The sequence below is a fragment of the Leptidea sinapis genome, chromosome 6 (genome assembly GCF_905404315.1).
Source record: "Leptidea sinapis chromosome 6, ilLepSina1.1, whole genome shotgun sequence".
Lineage (NCBI taxonomy): Eukaryota > Metazoa > Arthropoda > Insecta > Lepidoptera > Pieridae > Leptidea > Leptidea sinapis.
In genome coordinates, this window is record NC_066270.1 from 12,050,538 (window position 1) to 12,074,118 (window position 23,581).

The window sequence follows — 23,581 nt, forward strand, 5'->3', positions numbered from 1 at the left end:
ATAGTATTTCCCTGTGAACTTTAATCTTCTATTTCATCCCCATGTAGGTCAAAGTTTCAAAAATGCTCAAACAAATACTTAAAAATTACTTCTTATCAAGTGCCAAGATACAAAGTTTTATGGAGTCATCACCGAAAATTACGAATTTCCATACAAACTTTCATCCCCTATTTCAACCCCTCCGTTTTTGGCATCCCATGTCCTTTTCAATGCTCTATTCTATCTCTGTATTAAATTTCATCGAAATCGGTTAAGTAGTTTGCATACCAATGGGAGGCTCCTTTGCATAGGATGCTGGCTAGATTTATTGTACGACAACGGGACCTATTTCTGCCGTGAAACAGTAATGTGTAAGCATCACTGTGTTTCGGTCGGAAAAGCGCCGTAGCTAGTGAAATTACAAGACAAATGAGACTTATCTTTTGACTCAAGATGACGAGCGCAGTTGTAGTGGTGCTCAAAATCTTTGGGTCTTGTTAAGTGATCACCGCCGCCCATACTCTCTTGCAACACCAGAGGAATCACAGGAGCGTTGCCGGCCAAGTACGCGCTTTTTTTGAAGGTACCCATGTCGTATCGTCCCGGAAACACCGCACAAGGAAGTTCATTCCACAGCTTTGTAGTACGTGGAAGAAAGCTCCTTGTAAACCGCACTATGGAGGACCGCCACACATTCAGATGGTGAGGATGATATCCTAACTTGTGGCGTGTCGTGCGAAGGTGGAATTCGGCGGCAGGAATTAGGTAAAACAGCTCTTCGGAACACTCCCCGTGATAAATGCGGTAGAAGACACACAATGAAGCGACGTCTCTACGCAACGCCAAGTGATCCAGCCTTTCACAGAGTACTGGGTCCCCGACAATTCGCGCTGCTCTGCGTTGCACGCGGTTAAATGGATCGAGCTGATACTGCGGTGCGCCAGACCAAAGATGACAGCAATACTCCATGTGTGGCCGGACCTGCGCTTTTTACAGCGCTAGAATGTGGGCCGGCTTGAAGTATTGCCGTGCTCTATTAATGACGCCCAGTTTCTTTGAAGCCAATTTGGCTTTGCCCTCCAGATGGCCACGGAATTGGCAATCGCTCGAGATTTCGAGACCCAGTATTCCGATACTAGGCGAGGCTTTTAGGGAAGTGTTGTCGAAGAGCGGTGATGCGACAAATGGGGTTTTTTTAGTGGTAAACGCGCAAACTTGAGTCTACTGGGGGTTAAATTGGACAAGGTTCAATTTACCCCATTCCGCGACCTTCTCAAGAGAGGACTCGATAGAAGACACAAGTTTCTCCCGGCACTGGTCGACGATTTCCCGAGAGAGACGTGCATGGCCCGTGTATACGGCATCACCAGTGCTGTCATCTGCATAGCAATGAATGTTGGAGGTGTCCAACATATCATTGATATGCAGAAGAAACAGCGTAGGAGATAGCACACAGCCTTGGGGCACTCCAACATTCACGGGCTTCGGGTTCGAGCAATGTCCGTCGACAACGACCTGTATGCTGCGCCCAGTGAGGAAGCTGGAGGTCCACTTGCACAAGCTCTCGGGAAGCCCAAATGATGGAAGTTTAGAGAGGAGCGCCTTATGCCATACACGATCAAAGGCCTTCGCTATATCCAGGCTAACTGCCAGGCTTCCCCCTTGCTTTCAATAGCCGCAGCCCATCTATGTGTTAGGTATACCAGAAGATCACCTGCCGACCGACCATGGTGAAACCCGTATTGTCGGTCGTTGATCAACTGGTGACCCTCTAGGTATACTAAAAGCTGGTGGCTAATTATGCTCTCCATGATTTTGGAGAGCAGGGAGGTGATAGCAATAGGCCTGTAGTTCGCCGGATCCGAACTGTCTCCTTTTTTTTGGATCGGATGGACAAGGGCTGACTTCCATGAGTCTGGGACTACGCCTTTGGAATAAGAGTGCCGGAATAAACGCGTTAGCACCGGCGTCAACTCAGGGGCACACGTTCTAAGCACGATTGGAGAAATGCCATCCGGCCCGCTCGACTTCCTGACGTCCAACGAAAACAGAGCTCGCCTAACAGTTTTCTGTCTGAACTGTACTTCAGGCATAGAAGTCTGACACCGCGGGATGGTCGGCGGTGTTTTTCCGTTGTCGTCAAGAGTCGAGTTGGAGGCGAAAAGAGCGCACAGGAGATCGGCTTTCTCTTTTGCCGTATGGGCCAGGTCATTCCTCATGTGCAACGGCGGCATGGACGGCTGGTTGAAGTAACCAAGAGCAGCTTTCGACAACGACCAGAACTTGCGTGTTCCGATCGGGTAACTGGAAAGCTGCTCGCCGATTTTGACGACGTGTTTTTACTTTTCACGGGCGATTTGCCGCTTAAAAAATCTGGAAGCACGGCTGTATTTCCTCTTTAGAACTATGCAGTTCGGATCCTTTGTTCCCAGCGCCGCAACCCAAGTTCGATACGCCTGTTTTTTGCAGTCAGATGCTGCTTTAACTGACGCATCGAACCAGGGCTGTGATCTGCCACCGATCGGTACTACAGAGCTTGGTATAAAAATATCCATGCCCTGTAGTATCACATCGGCTACTGCAACGGAGCAGGCACTAGGATCATCTGAAGGGAAACAAACCCTGCTCCAAGGGTAGGATGCAAAAAAGGAACGCATCCTATCCCAATCTGCTGACTTGTAGTGCCAAATGCGGCAGGTCGCTGGTGGTCTGCGACGTTGGCGTCGGATAGGCACTATACTCCTGACCAGGCAATGGTCGGACGTTCCGAGAGGGGCGTCGACAATGACTTGGTAACCATCGGGATGTGTAGTCAGCAGAAGATCTAATAAGGACGGCATGTGGCTATCCACATCCGGGAGCCGCGTTGGCGACTCAACCAATTGGGACAGATCGTACGCCAATGCAAAATTATGCACAGATCGCCCTGCGTAGTCTGTGGTACGTGATCCAAGCCATTCGGCATTGTGCCCGTTGAAATCACCCAAGACTACGATTTCAGCGGAGGGGATCTGTGCAAGCACGTCGTCAATTGCCGCTTGAACGCAGCCCATGAGATGATCGGTTTCTGCGTTACCACTATGGGACCTGTAGACACACGCATAGATGCGGACGCGGTCCTCTAAATCTACGTGGAGCCAGAGAGTGGACAGGTCCCTACCCTCAAAATTGCCGAGACGGCGACAGCAGATATCCTCCCTAACGTACACACATACCCCGGCATGAGGCACAAAATTGTGCTCAATTTTGTACCCGGGGTACGTTAAATATGACGTATCGCTAGGTCGAGATATCTGCGTCTCCGTAAGGAAACACAAGGCCGGCTTCGCCGTCTCAAGGTGGTGGTGGACGGCGTTTAAGTTAGAGTCAATTCCCCTGATATTGCAAAAGTCCACGTTGAGTGTGGAGCGGGATGCCGTGGTGTTACTGCCTCGTTTGTCCTTGGTCATGCGCGGTACTGTGCCCTCCCCAGAATACGAAGGGCAGCCCGAGCTAGAGTGCTCGGGGAGGGATTCTCCGACTCTGGTAGAGCCGGTACCCTCCTGGGTTCCGTTCCTCCTTTGTTGGGGATGGGGGGGGGAATGGCCTGAATGGAAAAAGGGTGTATTAATAATTACTATCAGCTGAACGTCCTACCATCTCGTCTCTTATTTTCATAAAAAAAAGCGTGAAAGCGTATTTAACAAACTTACATTCACATTTTTAATATTAGAAGAGATATCGTTGTATTAGTCATTTGCTTCAAAACGCAAAACTATCATTATTTATATAACATTCATGTTCTAAACATTTCGTCAGGTAATATAAATAATTAATAAAATTATCAATCTAAAATAAGTAAATTCGAAGATCCATTGGTGTTTTTCTGGCACGTTAAGTAAGCGTAATCAAATAAAATAGGACAATGAATGTTAAGCAATTTATAAAAACAATGACCAATCATAATTTGCACCGTGTGTGCCAGTTTAGCGAATACAATAATTTTAACTGAATGCAATTTGATCAGCAGATTACTGTTAGTACCTTCATTGGTATCATGCTGATGAGGTCGATATTGAATAATGTAGAAATAATAACTTCGTGAACTGTGCATTTCATTGGATCTAAGATAAAATTTTTATTGGTAAGTGAATCTGATTAACTTTAGAATCTCTCTTTTTTTTATAAAGATTCACCAGTAGTAATAACATTATAACATTTATAATTATGCTAATTTCAAAGGTTCTATTACTAAATGCTTTTAATTTGAATATCGCATGCAGAAATATGTGTCAAATAGTAACATAAAAAAAATTTTTTGAACAAAAAAGCTGGCGACTTCAAAAACACTATTCCATAACAATAGATATAACATGCTCTAAAAAGTATAAAAATAATTGTGTATTTTAATACAATCTAATTAATTAATCTAATTTTAGTAAGTTAGTATCATCCCCACCATTTGGATGTGTGGCGGTCCTCCACAGTGCAGTTTTCAAGGAGCTTTCTTCCACGTACTATAAAGCTGCGGAATGAACCTCCTTAAGCGGTGTTTCCGGGACAATACGACATGAGTACCTTTAAAAAAAAGCGCGTACGCTTTCCTTCAAGGCCGGCAATACTCCTGTGATTCCTCTGGTGTTGCAAGAGAATGTGGCCGGTCGGTGATCACTTAACACCAAGTGATTCGTACGCTCGTTTGTCTCCTATTCCATAAAAAAAGACATCCCTACGCAAGGCCAAGTGATTTACAACCCATGTAGGTGATATCCTGTTTTAAGAAGCCTCTCAAAGGACAAAAAAAAATAAACAAAGAAAGGGAGAGTTGTAGTGCCGCTCAGAATTTTTGGGGTTTTTCAAGAATTCTAGGCGGCACTGTATTGTAATGGGCAGGGCGTACCATCAGCTGAACGTACTGCTCGTCTCGTCTCTATTTTCATAAAAAATAAATTGAGACGAATAATATGTTAATTTCTTTAAAAAAAATTTTGACCGACCTGCTCGTCTCGTCCCTTATTTTATTAAAAAAAAAAAAACGAAAAGTCAGTGTTTAGGGTTCCGTACGTCTTGTTGTCTGTCAATATCCTTTATCTCGGAAACGCATGAAGGTATCCAGTTGAAGTTAAAATGATGTAATCAAATCTACAGTAACTTGAAGCTGTGATATAATTCAAACTTCTAAGTTTACATAAAAAGAAGATACGCCTCTTTATGCCCCAAGAAACCTAGTTTTATTTCGATACTATGAACTAGTTGAGAAACAACACACAGAATTATAAAATTTGGGAAGTTATTCTTAATAAATCTCGTGTCACAATGTTTGTCCTCAATGGACTCCTAAACTAATGAACGGATTTCAATGGGGATTACTTCATGGAGTGCAGTTTAGTCCAACTTAAGAGATAGGATAGTTTTTATTTCGATTTGGGACCCATAATTATTTTTATTTCCAATATTTGTTTGGCTTGGACATACATTCTGTGAGAGTATTTTTGACGCGCGGTTTGACAGTTCCGCTGTGAAACAATTTCATTATAACAACAAGGAGCATATTATTATGTTACAATGAAAAATTATTGACAAATTCATCAAAAACGGTATTTTATTTATTATGTACAGAACAACGTCTGTCTGGTCAGCTAGTATATTATATATATACTAGCTGACCCAGCAAACGTTGTATTGCCGATATTAAAATCGCGATACAAAAGTAACTGTTGATCGTAGATGGGTGAAAATTTGAAGTTGTATGTATTTTTAATGCTGACTCATAATCAATCAAATTTAAAAAAAATGTCCTAAAAATTAAAAAAGAAAATTCGTGTGGACCACCCTTAACATTTATGGGGATGAAAAATAGATGTGGTCCGATTCTCAGACCTACCCAATATGCACTCAAAATTTCATGAGAATCGGTCAAGCCGTTTCGGAGGAGTTCAATGTTTAACACCATGATACGAGAATTTTATATAATAGAAGATACTACAGTGATAGGAAAAAAGCAATTGTGTGGTTTTATGAAACCACGATGCAAGTGAAACTTTTTTTCACAAAATAACATAGGTATTAATATCAGCATAGAAAAAAAAACAAATTTATATATTATGCTTTACATTTTCATAAAATAAAAAAAACTTTATCAACTGTGTGGGGTTCGAACCTACTCTTCCACCCGAACACAATTGCATCCAATATGCGAACTATAGGCGCCACCGGACCGTCACGCGACATGCAACACACAGAAGAAAAAGTTTGAGAAGATGTAATAAAGGTTTTCCTATAAAAGTCTGAAAACTATAAATCTTAACTAATATTATAAAGAGGAAACATTTTGTTTCACACAAAAACTACTGGGCCAATTTCAAAAATTCCGTCACCATTAGATATATATATAATATATCATATCTTCGTTGAGACATAGGATAATATTATTATATTTAATTTTCAAAAAGGCATAAAAGGCATTTATTTTCTCAAAATTGATTCCTTTAGAATTCTTTTTGATGTCATTTCTAATATACTAGATTATTCTACTGCTTCGGAGACATATGGCGCTCTGAGAGAGAAGAAGCGGCGCAAGAAACTCTCCCAGCATTCTTTTTTTGCGCTCTTTTTAATAAAATATACAATATTGTACTGTCATTGCGACTGCTATAAAATGTGGAGTATTTGATCCTAATAATCAGACTATCGGAGACAGCTGGATCCCTAATAAAAATGCAATAATATAACCTAAGTTGTGTAAAAAATTGCTTTAAAAATCTATCATCTCGTGCGCTGCGGAAACTATTGATAATAGAACAAAAAAATACCTGTCAGCTATTCCATATGTCTAACTACTGTAGTTATGCCAATTTAACTACTTCTTTATATTTTAAAAGATGATTTAAGTGCTGACAATAATCAAACCATATTATTCATACCTCTGTTTTAATTATTATCCTATTAAATTTATAAACATTAAAGACAGTTTCCATTCCTGTTAAATACTTTTTAAATTACAAAGCTCAGACATTCCTTTCAAAAGTAGTAGTAGTATCTAGTAGTATAAGAAAATGAAAGAAAGAAGAAAACAAAAAGAATTCTAAAGGAACCAATTTTGAGAAAATAAATGCCTTTTATGCCTTTTAAAGATAAAACGAATTTAAAACAGTCAATCTAAAGATAATAATCTTTTTTATCTGTATATATATAATGAAAATGGTCTTTGTTTGAGGCTCTTTCACGCCTAAACCACTGATCGTATCGACATGAAACTACCACCATTCGATGTGAAATTTATCCTAGATAGTTTACGGCTACTTATTTTTTTAATTTTTAATTTATACCTCTTTAAAATTCGCGGACGGGAAAGGCTACTGCAATAATACCTAAGTGAAATAAAACTTTTATGTTAACAAAAATAAATCTATAGTCCGACTTAGTAGACTTTCCACTATCAAGAGATCGGATTCTAAGCGAGTGAAACTGCGGGGCATTGCTTGTTTGCAATAAAGTCATTACAAAATTGTACAAAACCCTCGGTGGGTTTGTTTATAACTTTCAATAATAATAATAATATAATAACACACTTTTTACACAAATTATCTTGCCCCAAATTAGGCATATATAGCCTGTGTTATGGGTTGCAAGACAACGATATATTTAATACAAAATACTTACTTAAACATACATAAATACATATAAACATCCATGACTCGGAAACCAACATCCATATTCATCATATAAATGCTTGCACCTACCGGGATTCGAACCCGGGACCTCTAGCTTAGTAGGTAGGATCGCTAGCCACTCGGCTATACAGGTCGTCAATACAACAAGAATTTGTGACTTATAAAATGGTAAATCTTGTATGCGGTTTTCTTGATACTAAGTTTTTGTCGATATCTTGTTTCTTCTAGTGGTTCTAATAGACAAAATTGTTTCATTTTCCCCTATCATCCGATAATATGATACCAATTGTCGTTATTACCGCAACGGTTATTGTTTCCAAACTAATAATATATTTCCTCTACTTTGGTAACTCGTTACATTATAGCCTTTCACGCAAAATATAGGCCTTGTGTGTTTTTTTTTATGACAGTAATAGAAGAGTCGAGCAGGACGTTCAGCTGATGGTAATTGATACGCCCTGTACAATGCAGTGCCGCTAAAGATTCTTGAAAAACCCAAGAATTCTGAGCGTTACTAGAATTGCGCTCGCCTCGAGACGTAAGATGTTAAGTCTCATTTGCCCAGTAATTACACTAGCTAAGGTGCCCTTCAGCCCGAAACACGGAGGAAATATGCGCCGTTGTGGTACCCATTATCTAGCCGGAAACCTGCGCAAAGAGCCTCCCATTCCCTGAGCCGTTTGTGTTAAATCTACGTTACTGCAACACTCACCATATTGTTATGGTTATTAAATAAATTATTTATTGTCATACAGAAAATTTGAGAAATGAAATGCATAATTAAGCGATTAAGCAATAGGCTACAGGGGAGGACTCAGCTTCACCTGATGACATAATTACCATAACATAAGATCCCATGATCTTGGGTTCATGTTTCCTTGCATCGCCGTCTTTCAGCTATCCCCTTCTCCCTTAGGTATTGAGGATGTATTATGGCTCCCCGATTACCTACTTAAGCTTTTTATTAAATGTAAAATTAAAAAAAAAGTCTTGTAATCCTTTCAAGTACATATGTGTGTGTGTGTACTTATCAGTGTGTGCAATTCTGATGTGGGTATGTGTTTATGACCGCTCGTGGTAGTCGGATTTGCAAACTAATTCGGACAAAAAAAGAACAAACAGATGAGAGACATATTGTGATTGTTTTGTATAAAGGTATGTATGCATATGGCAAGCTTGATACGACGATATTAGTTTAAATCGTTTCACTGGTAAGTTCGGAAATAGCTGAAATTTCTAGCATAAAATATCTTTTATATTTTGCTTTCTCGGCTAATAGTTTAACTTCCTTAGAATTAAGACGAGAACATAAGGATCAAATCTTTTTATATAAATTAGTGAATGGGTTGATCGATAGTCCTTATTTATTGAATTCACACATTTCATCTTTCACAAGTTAATCGTACTACTGCAGAAATAAATTTAGTCAAAGGTCATGCGATAAGTATAACAATAAATACCAACATATCGATATAATATGTTCTTTCATAAGTACGGGTTTGTATCTGAAATTCGGAAATGTGTCTAACTAGTTCCCTGATATATATAGATAACTTTAGTGTTGTATACAAGCCGAGTTGTACACGATCCAGTAATTAATCTAGTAATTAGGGATCTACACATTTGTAAAAACTTTGCTGGCTTATTGTATTTTTCTAAATTAAGGCAAAAACTATGTAAAAAGTATATCTGTTTGTAGAAATAAAAAAACAAGAAGTAATGAAAATAACTCCTGTGGGTTTTTTCACAGCAAAATGTTGCAAAACAACATTGCCTTTTTGTTTTTCACAAGTTTTCTTTAGTGTTAATTCCGCCAATATTTGTTACTACTCTCATCATTCTCGTGCCAGATTTTGGCGAGACACGTCCTGAGGATGCCTCGTGTAGAGGCGAAACACGTGTCGAATTGTTTAAAAACAAATATCGGCGGAATTAACACTAAAGAAAACTTAAATCATTTGTATAATTGTGGATTTCCGGAAAGTAACGCCTACTTCAATAAATTTTCTACCATTTTTAGGTTTAAAATAATAATGACACAAATTATTTTGTCCCAAGCTAGGCTGTACTATGTAGGTACAGTTACTGATATATTTAATACAATATAATTTTAATTATTAAATTATAATTTAACTAATTTAAACTTTTAACACAGTATACGTTTAATGTATTTGACTCGGAAACAAACATCCACATAAGTCATAAATGTTTGCACCTACTGAACCCGGGACCTCTAGCTCAGTAGGCAGGATCTCTAACCTTTGGGCTAAATGGGTCATCGTAATCATTGCAAATTTCGTATTGATCTTTGTTTTAAAATAAAATACTGTATACTATTTTATAGTAGATAATATACATTTTTTTAAATTTCGGTGTAGATAAGACCACACTGCAGAAGTGATAATAATATATAAAAAAAGCGTTTTTATTATAAAATCATTAAATATAATTAGTGGATAAAATTCAATGCTAAACTTTGCTCCTACTGATCCGAATGAGTGTAACAGTCTCATGCAGTATCCACGGAATAAAGTACTCACGCGCCTAAAGATGTATTTACTTCAAAATATCGTACACAATATGTTTAAGTAAGTATATTGTATTAAATACTAGCTGACCCGACAGACGTTGTTTTGTATATAATAAACAGAATAATGTTTTTTATGAATTTGTCAATAATAGAAAATATGCAAAAAACATATTGGAAATAAGAATTATTGCTTTAGTTTGTAAATTTTCTCCCACAATTACAACAGCCACTTCATCAATGGTGGGTGAATTAATCCTCCTTGTGTGTTCACCGGCAGGTGTTTTGTCAGCTCGAATGACAATATTATGGCTGTTTGATTTGCACGAACTCTTTGCATTCTAAGCCTATGTACTTCATTCACTCTCAAACTTATGACTTATCAGTCTACATAAAAATAATCTGATAGATAGTTAACAACTGTTGTTAATCTACCAACCATTGTCAGCTAAAACTAAGTTTATTTTATACCTGAGAAAGTTAGAAAGATATAAAAATTCTTATTAGTTATTCATTTTAAACTATTCTTTCATTTTAATTTCTGAACGACGGAGGATACATCAAAGGAAACACAAAATTGTTGTTTTTATTTCATTCTGAGCATTTTCATATTTATTCACATTTTAAACCTTCCCTGGACTTCCACAAATAATTCATGATCAAAATTAGCCAGATCGGTCCAGCGGTTCTCGAGTTTTAGCGAGACTAACGAACAGCAATTCATTTTTATATATATAGATATGACTATATATATAAGGCTTTTTTGGGGCAAGATAATTTATGCTTAAGTAGGTTAGTAACTCGTTTTGACATAGGGGCGTGCATATCATATAGGCAATTAGGCAGTGCCTACTTCATTATGAACCTAAATAAAAAAGCACTAGTGTCAAAGTTAATTTGGTTTCGTTATTTTATAACCAAACTTCTATTGAACACCCACTCATAAAATTTTTCCTTACGCTCGAGACAAAATACCTGCGGTAAGCAATCTTTGCATATTTCAAAGCCCAACTACACCTAATTAGATACTGAATGTCTACCTTACTACAAAACCAATGCACGCCTCTGTTTTCACATCACCTTTTCAATTAATATGGCTATCATTCAAAATATTTAATAATTAATGAGGGAAGTTATCATACATCAAAGTTAATAAAAACTTAACCCAATCTGGAAGGAAATTGTAGAAATATAGCGATACATAGTATTTTCCTTAATTAACGCGAGTGTTACGCATTTAAATAAAACACTTTTTAAAAGGTGACCCTCTGAAAACGTGCTAAAAAGGCCACGAAACGTCGGGTTCGCTTAAATAATGATAAAAATTTAACTATTACTCAAAAATAATGTAAAAACAATTACAATCACACGCGTTTTAATCCTTTAAAAAGAGTTTTTTTTAAATATAGATATACACTTTAATACATTTTAAGAATACAATTTTTTTTCCTCAGACAATGACTACCGAATTAAAAAAAGAAAACTCAGTCGTGGGTCTCCTCCCAATGGGCCTGGCAGAAACACGAAGTAATGGTAAGAAAAAAATAGTTTTTATATATTATTGTACTTGCTATGACGTGAATCTCTTTTATTTAAATTTAAATTTCCTGCCAGAATGCCACGAAATCCATGCGATTTGCTTGAGCCAAGTTTCTGTAAAACCAATCTAAGACGTGATTCACCTGTGGCACGCATTTCTCGTGGCTATAATGACTATACAAAGAAAAATCTAAATTTTGACATTAATTTTGACAGTCTTAACAACTTTAAATAAAAGCTCATAATGTGTGACATATCTACAGACTCAGAATGTATTACATGGGTAGTCTTAAATATTAAATTGGCCGTAATATTGCATTCACAGAACTGTAATTAATATAATATATAACTCGTAATTTACTAATATATACAATATTTTTCTTGATTTATACTTATTCATAATTTTTGTTACACAAAGCATGCTATCTTTAATTGTAGGAAAAGTTAGATTTAAGAAATAATGCAATGTAATCATTACCACCATGACTACTGTTTCTTATGTTGATAATCCATTAAATAAATAAACAAATAAATCGAACTACTATACTAGGGATGGTGGGTAACGTAGTAACAATGTATGTGGTGTTTACCTTTAATTAGTTATACAATTAGTAATTATAGTTGTGCACATTTTTGAAGTTATACTTCTTTTGGCGCGATGGAAAAAAATGATGAGAGTGAATTTTTACGATGCGCGCGCACACCAACACCTGAATTCTACATCGTGAAGTTAGTTCTAGGTTGCATGAAAATCGATAACTATGTTCAAGTTGTACATTCTAGTATTTTTATATTTAGAACACGTGTTTCGTAACAGTACAATTAAACAGTGTGAATAAATAAATATTATTTTGGTGTTTTTATTAAATCAATTTCATATACGACGGTGATAGTATTTACTAATAATTTATTAGTATATCTATATATATTGAATATTAGTGATAAAACTGATTGGAATAAACTGTTTTGAGTGCTTTTAGAGATTTGAGGTTAATTGTCGGTGTGTATAATTTATTTACATCGTTAATTAAAAATTATTACATTATTATCTAAACAATATTTTTTTGTCGTTTTGTTTTATTTCTGGTATATTAACAAATTTTATGTATAAATAAAAAAATCTATACTAGTTTATATTAACCTTAAATGCTGAGTGTTTATACTATCTTTGATCTTAACTAATTGTTAAAATTTGATTTATTTTTCCATACGCCAAAGAAGTATAACTTCTAACTGTTTTTTGCTTTTCTATAAGTTTTATTGTAATAACTGCTGGTAGATCTAAAACCAAATAAATAAAAAAATCATCATAGCCTACAGCTGGACAAAGGTCTACCCAAAAGACCGCCCACGACGATTGGTCATGCACTGCCCTCATCCAAGCTATTCATATAATTGTCTAAATTTATATACTAGTGGGAGGCTCCATTACAACGGATGCCGGCTAGATTATGGGTACCACAACGGCGCCTATTTCTGCCATGAAGCAGTTATGTGTAAGCATTACTGTGTTACGGTCTGAAGGGCCGCGTAGCTAGTGAAATTACTGGGCAAATGAGACCTGACATCTTATGTCTCAAGGTGACGAGCGCAGTTGTAGTGCCGCTCTGAACTTATGGGATTTTCAATAATCTTGAGCGGCACTGCATTGTAATGGGCAGGGCGTATAAATCACCATCAGCTGAACGTCCTGCTCGTCTTGTCCCTTATAAAAAAATCATCGAGCCAGTTTTCAAGCCCAAACTAGACACATTGACACTAACGGTAACTTGAGTACCTATCATGCTAGGACGTAATATTTAGCAATCAAATATGAAGACCAATTATATCATAAAAAATAATTAGGGAATTTATGGTCGCCACGCAGATTTGTCTAGCACCCACGGACCTATAGGCGCTTGCGCTTAACTAATAACAGGTAGCGCAGTGCGGTGATGTATCAACACTTCACTTATTTATAGGGAAACTTGTTCAAAATTAATTTCTTATATCATAAGAATTTTATTGTATCGATAATGGTGTACCAAATATTTCTAAACTATCATTATGTAAGTCATACAAAATTATTTATATTTATTATAGACTAGTCGTCTTAGAAGAACTTTAGAGAATATCTTAAGCTTTTTTTTATTTATTAGGTAATGCTCTAAGCTACACACTTCAAAATTAGTATTTAAAAAAATATGTTGTTCTGGTAGGTACGTGTAACCATAACGGTGTACAGTTCTATGCTGTATGTATGGGTTAATTTTCACATTATCTGTAATTTAATTCATATTAATGCTGTTTATTTTTTCCAGCACGATGCGACTTCCAGCTATTTTTCCTTCAAACCCTGCTAAAGACAATTGTTGTTCTCTTTTTAATTTTATTCTCCTGGGCGATATACTTATCAATCATAAAAATTACACAAATCGACGGTAAGTTGTACTCAAAGGAAAGGCGTAAATTTAAGGAAGAATTTTTTTTTCTGATTTGCCGCCAAAATATCTGAAAAGTAAAATTAATAAGTGTTAAATCTTACATTTTTATCTTTGTTCTCAGAAAATATGTACCGCACAGAGATAATTGTTGTCCCAGAAATGCAGGCGTCTTCAAACTTAACAGTGATGCCCAGCAATATAGATATATTTTACGAGTTCAACAACCAAACCAATACCAATACTGCAGCAAGATTAAAAAGGGATGTTTCAAATGAAAAACTAAAAAAGGATGCTGCTCGACTTAAGGACAACAAAATCGAAAAATTTTGGAAAATATTATCTGAATACAAAGCTATGTGCAATGAAAAGAGAGAAACTGATGTATGTAAAGATATATTTGACCAATTAAGAGATTTGACAGAACACAGAACATCAGACGGTGATATAGTGAAAAATAATAAAATTAATGTGCCTTCTAAAGAGAAGACTCAGAAGAATGATTTTGCTAATATTGGTATTACGAAACGCGAAACAATCAACTCTGAAAATATTAATGGGCCTTCAGCACGTGTACCATCCACAATAAATAATAATGTACATGGTATATACAATCCACCTAACATGCTTATACCTACTGATGACTCTTCAATTCAACTTAAAGATAGTAATTGCCTTATGGCTCGTATTTTGAGACAAAGTAACCCGAATTTATATGGTAAATAATTTGTTTTTTTTTTATGTTATCATAATTTTTGTAGACTCAATATTTTATTGCAAATTGATTTCAGGCTTTCCAGTTCAAAATACAGAATCTGAAAATCTACCATCATACCCAAGGTTTGTAATTTATTTTCTTATTATAAAAACCGGCGCCAGTACAACACGTAACCATCAGGTACACAAAATGTACACACCAAACTTAGTAGCCTTTTCTTTTTTACCTCTTATTAATTTGAATAAGTATACGTAAGTAGTAGCACAAGTGACACTACCCTTCTAACCCGTAACTCGTTGTACCCTACCATACTCAGTACAAATAACGTTATGCAAAATAACGTTATAAAAAAAATAAAAAACCTATTTTTAAAACAAAAGTTATAGTACATCAAGTTATATTATACGGAGTTTGCTACCCGAACGATCGCCCATAGGAACCTTATTTTTAAGACTGTTCGTACTTCTGTCTGTGGACTCTCCTAAACTTCTATAGTAAGACTATATATCTTATATCTTTAAACGAGCAATTCTTGTATATATATATATATATAATATATATAATCTGAATCTCGGAAACGGCTCCAACGATTTTCATAAAATTAAGTATGCAGGGGATTTCGGGGGTGATAAATCGATCTAGCTAGGTTTCAATTTAAAAAAAAATGGTTTCATCCATGTTTGAATGAGAAACAGCTACAATAACATTAGAATACAAAGGTAAATTTCGCCACTATATACAAGACTATTATAGCTCAGATGGGACATTGGGTGATCCGGAAAGCAGAAGACCCCGGTTCGAATCCAGATGTCCTATTAGATTTTTTTTGTTCAAGTTTTGTACATTCTTAAAAATCCGAGCAAGGCTCGGTCGTCCGGATATTATACCTTTAAACGAGCAATTCTTGTATATATATAATCTGAATCTCGAAAACGGCTCCAACGATTTTCATAAAATTTTGTATGCAGGGGATTTCAGGGGCGATAAATCGATCTAGCTCCAATTTTTTAAGGCACCCATGTCGTATCGTCCCGGAAACACCGCACAAGGAAACTCATTCCACATTTCCATTATTTTCTTTTAGTTAATTCATTGCTGTTTTCCCTTTAACTTTTTTATTTAACTGTTTCTGCTTAGTGATACGTGTTATTAAATTTAAAATTTCGTAAAGAGTTGTCTAAGATAATATAACGTTCATGAATTTCATCATTATTTTTATAAGGTCCATACCAGAGAGTTTTCTTTCATCTTACGCTCATGAGCGCGATGCCGACCTACACAAACATAAGCTTCACCCACAGGATATTGAAATAGCAATGAGTATAATTTCCAAGTAAGTAAATAATTATTGTATAATTTATTATTACGAGTATATTGAAAATATACTAAATAATCGTGTAAGAAATACTCTTTTAATATTTTTTACTAGAAAGTAGAATTAATTGCACATATTAAATTTGAAAACGAAATTTATGAAGCCACAACCTGATAGTTGAACAAGACATACAAGATTTATCAACGATACGTCTCTCTACGTACTCGAACGGTTAGCTCAGTGGAGAGAGCGCTCAGATGGAACGCGATTCATCATAAAAAATTTTTTCAAATTTTATTTGTGTAATCAATCCCAGAAGCGAGGGTTATCACTTTTAAAAATAAAAAATTGCTTAAATTTGAAACATCGACTTAATTTAGCGAGCGAATCTTAATTCAATTTCCAAATATGCAAAATGGGGGCTGAGCAGGTTATCAACTGTAAAGTAGATCATGTAGATGAAGCCTCAACCTGAGAGTTGAACTAGACATACAAGATTTATCAACGATATGTCACTCAAACGATTGCCTCAGTGGAAAGTAGAAATTTTTTAATATTATAGTATTTTGTTTTTTTTTTCTATCATTATTTTGGTTTAGTAATTGTAAATGCTACCTACTCTTAGAAAAACACTGTGATTGCTAAATTTTATGTTGGTTTTAGTACTCAGAAGAAATCAAAAGATGGATCAACACAACTCCGTGAATCAGAATGTCCTGCTGGAACCGTTGCATGTGAAAATGGTGAAGCCTGTATTAATGAAAAGCTGTGGTGTGATGGCAACGTAGACTGTGATGATGTTAGCGATGAGTCACGGTGCAGCTGCAAATCACGCGTAGACAAATCCAGGATATGCGACGGTTACTTTGATTGTCCCTTTGGTGAAGATGAAATGGGTTGCAATGGTAATACTGAATTTAATATAATAATAATAATATACCAATTGTCGTAGTACCCAGATCTAGCATACGAGGTTACTGACAAGTGGGATGTTGATTCAACATCCCACTTGTCCCAATAGTCGTTTCCGTAGACGGTCTTATAGCAAAGAGCGTCAAACCAATTGTCGTAGTACCTAGACCCAGCACACGAGGTTACTGACGTGATGGTTAGGGCGACAGACTGAGGAGCTTCCGCATGATACGTGCCGTTCCAAATATACCAAATGTCGTAGTACCTAGATCTAGCACACGAGGTTACTGACAAGTGGGATGTTGATTTAACATCCCTCTTGTCCCAATAGTCGTTTCCGTAGACGGTCTTATAGCAAAGATCGTCAAACCAATTGTCATAGTACCTAGACCTAGCACACGAGGTTACTGACGTGGTGGTTAGGGCGACAGACTGAGGAGCTTCCGCATGATACGTGCCGTTCCCAAAACAGCTGTTCGATGCAACTGACCCTTAATCCCGTTATTAAGCGAGAGCCTCTTGAGATGTTTGACGCTCTTTGCTATAAGACCGTCTACGGAAACGACTATTGGGACAAGTGGGATGTTGATGTTTCCAGTGGGACTCTTTTTTTATATTTATATTTGAAATATTGTTTTTTATAAATACGTTATATATATAAAAATAGAAAATAAGATAAAATTATAATAAAGAGTATAATAATATTTATTGCCGTGAATTAAATTTAACTATACAAAGTCAAATTATTATAAACATACATTAAGAAAAAGGGAGGTAGGCTCAGCGCTTGAAATAATAATTTCATGCAGCGCTGGTTTTCAGCCATCCCCATGTCCCTAAGGTGTCAGGTGGGATACATAGTAAGGAAAGGGCATAGTTTGCCCTTTCCTTAACTATTATAATGTAGATAAAGAATTGGAAACATTTTTAAATATGCCAACCTCTGAATTTATGTGTGTATTTGTGAGGCTGAGTGTTTGTGTTGTATAAATATATAAGTGTGTGCTAATGTGTCATATTAAATATAATATAAATCGAGTTGCTAATGTTATGGTTAAATTATGAAAACTATTTATTTAAGGGAAGTTCTTTCCATACACAATAATTGAAAGTTTCGGTTTTCTGGTGTTTTTTTAATAAAGCCATTTCATTTACCCTTAAACCGATTAATATTTTCTATCATTCTGAGAGGTGGTGGCGAATCAGTCCAAATACGGGAAGCGATGAATTTGAAACTATATACATATATATTTTTTTTCTATCATGACGTTATCTGAACATATTTTATGAATAAGCCACGATTACTTTTATGTAGAATTAGCTCTACCCTGCGCGAATTTGGTAAGCCATTAAATAAAATAAATTTGTATAAAAGACATTATTACTTCATATATTCAATTTATTTTGCGTCATTCAATTGACTATGTTCATATCGAAAAAAAAATTGCACAACACTTAGCTGAAGATCATCAGATGATCAAATTCATTGTTTAAGATTCTATAAAGGACATGCAGACAAACATTCATGTATATTATATAGATAGGGATAAAGTAAGTAAAATGCAGGACATCTTATGACGCCATTCTCTCTTGACACCAGAAAAATTAATATTGATCCGTAATGTTTCAGACATCTAGAACCACTGTTAACATTTTGAAGAAGATATTTCAATGTAAAATCCAGTTTACTTTGATGTTTTAAAAGTTCGAGAGTACTTTAGAGATAATAAAATATACTATGAATGATTCCATTATCTTCTTTTAGTCCTTTTTTCAAGATCGTTTTTCAAAAACTGTTCATAGAATTAGACAAATGGGTCGATTGCAAAAGATGTACCTACGATTCAGTTCGTCTTGTTCGAGTACTCCAGCCTAGCGAAAGTCTCTAACAAAATAGCGATTCACTCGATTGTATGTACGTGAAGTCATTGATAGATTGACAGATGACGGCTGTAATCCTGTAATAAACTTAGATAGCCGAAATCATTGGACATTTTAAGAAACTATTCGCTTTTTAACTTAGTCGGATTATACTTGATCACCAATCGCCTAACTGTAATTACTCCTATTTCAAACTTATGTCAAATCACTGTAACCTACGTTTCATACTAAACTAAATTTCTATTTTTACTTCAGGCAGTCCTGCCTCTTATTATGTAGTATTTACATCCTCTTTGGGGTATTCTCTTACTGCCGTTCCCAATATTCTATCTACAGATAGAGATAAATTACTACCTTCTACTGTCAGTAATTAGCTGTCAATAATCTGAATCTGTCATTCTTATCGCCTTATATTGGGACGCGTGAATTGCAATTTCCATACAAACTTCTATCGCTGGTAAGCTATACGTCCTGCCATTGACGCACAGTGTGTACGGATAAGGTGATTTACCGTCGATAAGTTTATTGGGGCAGAAATGTCAACGATACTTACGATTTTTATCTCAAGAAGGCCACAACCGGAGATAGACTGAATGTTGGGAACGGCCGTTAAGGATCTATGATTAGTATCTATCAGTTATTAATAAAATAATTGCAGGTTGTTCCGAAACTACATTTAGTTGCGAGAACTCTGATTCAAGGTCTGAGAGTTCTTGTTTTACAAAGGAGCAGCGATGTAACAACGTGGCAGATTGTCCAAATCGTAAAGACGAGTTAGATTGTACTATGCTTGCACCAACTCTCCACAAAAAACCGGTAAGAAAGAAATAATAATACAATTCTATACAATTTTTTAATTTTTTAAAGTGATAACCCTCACTTCTAGGGTTAATACAAATCATAACAAATATAAAAGATACCTGATAATCTGCCCACCTGCGATATTACACTGTACAAAAAAATTATATTATTTATTTATTAAATTCTTATTGGAATGGTCTTCTTTAACATTTAATTGTTTTTAAAATATACGGAATTGACTATTAGATGTGATGTTGGATTTAAAACCATTTATCTCGGGGTCTCTGTGAACGGCTTGCGTTGCCTAGAGACGTCGCTTCATTGTGTGTCTTCTACCGCATTTATCACGGGGAGTTTTACGAAGAGCTGTTTCACCCGATTCCTACCGCCAAATTCCACGTTCGCATAAGTTAGGATATCATCCCTACCATCTGGAGGTGTGGCGGTCCTCCACAGTGCGGATTCTCATGGTCGCTCTGAGGGCAATGCAGAGGGCTATGCGAAATTTCTCTGCGACTTCGAATCAGAAATGAGTAGATCCGTAGGAGAACCGAAGTCACCGACATAGCACAGATGGTTCCAAACTGAAGTGGCAGTAGGCAGGGCACATAGCTCGACGGACAAATCGCCGTTGGGGCAGTAAAGTCCTCGAATGGCGACCACGTACTGGAAGACGTCGTGTTGGTAGGCTCCCCACAAGATGGATCGACGATCTGGTCAAGATCGCCGGAATACGTTGGGTGAGGCAGGATCGATCATCACGGCAATCTTTGGGGGAGGCCTTTGCCCAGCAGTGGATGGTAACACCCTATTAAAATTAACGTCCCGAACGATACAATAAATATAAACAGATTTTAAACGTTAAATATTAATACTGTTTTAAACCAGTCTCCACGTGTTACTAAATAGCTAATTAGCGTGGAAGATATAATGAGATAACAGCATTTTTGTATACAACAGTATGGGTGCCTGTCTAAAATCAAATAACAATAATTTTGTGTTTATTATTTACAGTTATTTTCAATATCAAATACAGAAGGATACCTGTATAGAAACTTTAAAGGTACTTGGTACGCCGTTTGTAACAATCCCTACATGTGGGCACATGACGCTTGTCGTCGAGAGACAGGACTTATTATAAGGTATCTAATTATTTGTAGGTATATAATTATATATAGCTACAATCACCTGCAATTTTATGTGGATTGAATTTGCAAAGTAATCTAATTATTGTATCCAATTTTGTCTCCATCTCTAGTCACACTTGATATAAATAGCCCATGTTACTCCAATCAGTATTTTTTTTAAGATTAGGTGTACACGATTGGATAGTAATTATTAATTAGAAAAGGTCCATAGGTTATTTTTTAATTTAAGCTCATTTTAAATGTTACTTTATTTTTTAAGATGAATCAGGAAAAATCCTGTAAGGCTTGAAGTAAGTGTTGAAAACAAATATATAATAATAAAAAAAATAAGACTTATACAAGAGATTAGTTGAAATAAAAAGACATACTAAATTCAACTATGACAGAGTGTTGCATGTTAAGATCATAATATATAAAATACTAGCTGACCTGGCAAACGTTGTTTTGCCATATAAAGTATAATTCACGCGATAGTTTTATAAGTAATAAAATATTGCCTATATTAAAGCCTGTACATCATTTTGTTCTATTGTCAATAGTTTTTGCAGCGCACGCAAAAATAGGTTTTCGATTTTACACCTTGTGTTACAAAATAGCAATTTTATTACGGATCCCTAATTTTGAAAAAAAACATAGCAACAAATAACATAGCCTTCCTCGACGAAATGGACTACCCAACACTGAAAGAATCATTCAAATCGGACCAGTAGTACCAGAGATTAGCGCGTTCAAACAAACAAACAAACAAACAAACAAACAAACAAACAAACACTGCAGCTTAATAATATTATTAGTATTAGTATAGATAAGATGGTGGATTCCAAACGTGCCTCCATACAAATAATAAAGATTTTACAAAAGTTTAAAAAAATGCATAGTAATATCATGCACGATGGTACGAAACGCTTCAAGTCTGAATATTTCCATGCTAGCATTGTGATTTTACGTCTATACAAAGAATGCTATGGCTTGTTTTTCCGGATTTAAATACCAATAAATCTTGTTATAGTAAACTAATTTCCAGGCCTTAAATTGGCAGGCCGTATCAGTCGTCACGACAGCATTAATGAAGTCATCCACAGGGCATTTGCCGCTCTTAATATACCAGTTGTTCAGAATCAAATGGTATTAACCGTAACGATGGCAAGCGTCATGTCATTTTGTTATCAATAAATTTTTATTCTATTCTATTCTATTCTATTCTATTCATGATGGAATGACTCTGGTGGCTTGGGCACGTGGAAGGGCGCTGGTGTGGGACGTGACGACACTCTGGCTCCTTCTCATGTCCAAGTTACGTCAGTTGGTGCTAGGGCTGCTGCTTCGACTGCAGAAGACAGCAAACGTCGCAAATATGTTGGTCTCAGTGAGTCATACATCTTTGTGCCTTTTGGTGTCGAGACACTTGGCCCGTGGGGCCCAGAGGCGCGGAGAATGTACAAAGTACTATCTTCGAGGCTACAAGAAACCCAAGCGCTGGCAGCTATTTCGGTCAACGGATCAGCCTAGCTATCCAACGCGGAAATGCTGCCAGTATTCTTGGTCCCCGTAATGATAATTTTAATTTTATGCAGTTTTAGTATTATAAATATAGCTATAAGATTGTTTTGACCAACTATATAATTACACTGTTCATTTTAGACCACCTTACATCCAAGTACTACCAATCGATCCATTGATAAAGGTTAACTACTTAAGTACGGGATCTGGTGGACTCCTTCACACCAGCAACTCCTGCTTGAACTCTTCAGCTGTATACGTCACATGCCCCGATTTACTTTGTGGCACAAGAGTTCTGACTTCATCACAATTGCTGAGAGAGGTAAGAAACTATGTATAATGAATCCACTGCGAAATAATTGTGAAAAGCGTTACTGAAACATACAGAATGAAGCATCCTTTATGGAATCATCTGCCAGCTGAAATATTCTCGAACCAATACGTCTTCCAATGGGACGTACCAAAGAGGTACCTTTGAGGTAGCAAATGGTATTTGTGTTTCTCTTTGAAGGGCTCAATAGCTAGTAAAATCTTATCTTAGTAATGTCTTAGAGGTCACAACGGCACCTATTTCTGTACCAGTCGGAGGCTCCTTTGCATAGGATGCCCGCTTGATAATGGGGCTTAACGGCACCTATTTTTGCCGTGAACCAGATATGTGTAAGCATTACTGTGTTTCGGCCTGAAGGGTGCCGTAGCTAGTGAAATTATTGGGCAAATAGGACTTAACATCTTATGTCTCAAGGTGATGAGCGCAATTGTAGTGCCAATTTTGGGATTTTCAAGAATCCTCAGTGGCACTACATTTTAATGGCAGGTCGTATCAATTACCATCAGCTGAAAATTATGGCCCTGTCATAAAAAAAAGTGACTAGCGCTATCGCAGTGTCTCTCAGAAAATTTGGTTTTTCTAGAACCCTGAAAGGCATTGCATGGTAATATTATTAGGCCAATGGCAATATAAACGTTTTTTTCGTTTTGTCAGTTTTATGAAAAAGAAACTTCGAGACCTTCAGTCTCAGAGCTTACCTATGATATTAAAGATAACCATGTCTGGGCTGTTTTCGTGTTTCTCCAAGAAACCCACTTGCACGTTAGCTCCAAATATAAATGAATAGTTGAAAATCTTCTACCAGTTACGATCTTTTAAAGATACTTCACTACTTCAGAAAAGTTAAACCAGCTTTGA

The 23,581-nt window shown here is 36.3% G+C and overlaps 1 protein-coding gene across 1 annotated transcript in view; it reads left to right on the forward strand.

Annotated features, from left to right (window-relative positions):
- Positions 1–17,027: 17,027 nt before the first annotated feature.
- LOC126965199 (serine protease nudel) overlaps positions 17,028–23,581 on the forward strand; it is a 31,033-nt gene continuing 24,479 nt past the window's right edge. The window contains exons 1-4 of the mRNA XM_050808640.1: positions 17,028–17,055; positions 19,602–19,759; positions 20,759–20,886; positions 22,534–22,714. Of these exons, the coding sequence (XP_050664597.1) occupies positions 17,043–17,055; positions 19,602–19,759; positions 20,759–20,886; positions 22,534–22,714 (480 nt within the window). The 5' untranslated portion in view covers positions 17,028–17,042. The remainder of the gene's footprint in view (positions 17,056–19,601; positions 19,760–20,758; positions 20,887–22,533; positions 22,715–23,581) is intronic.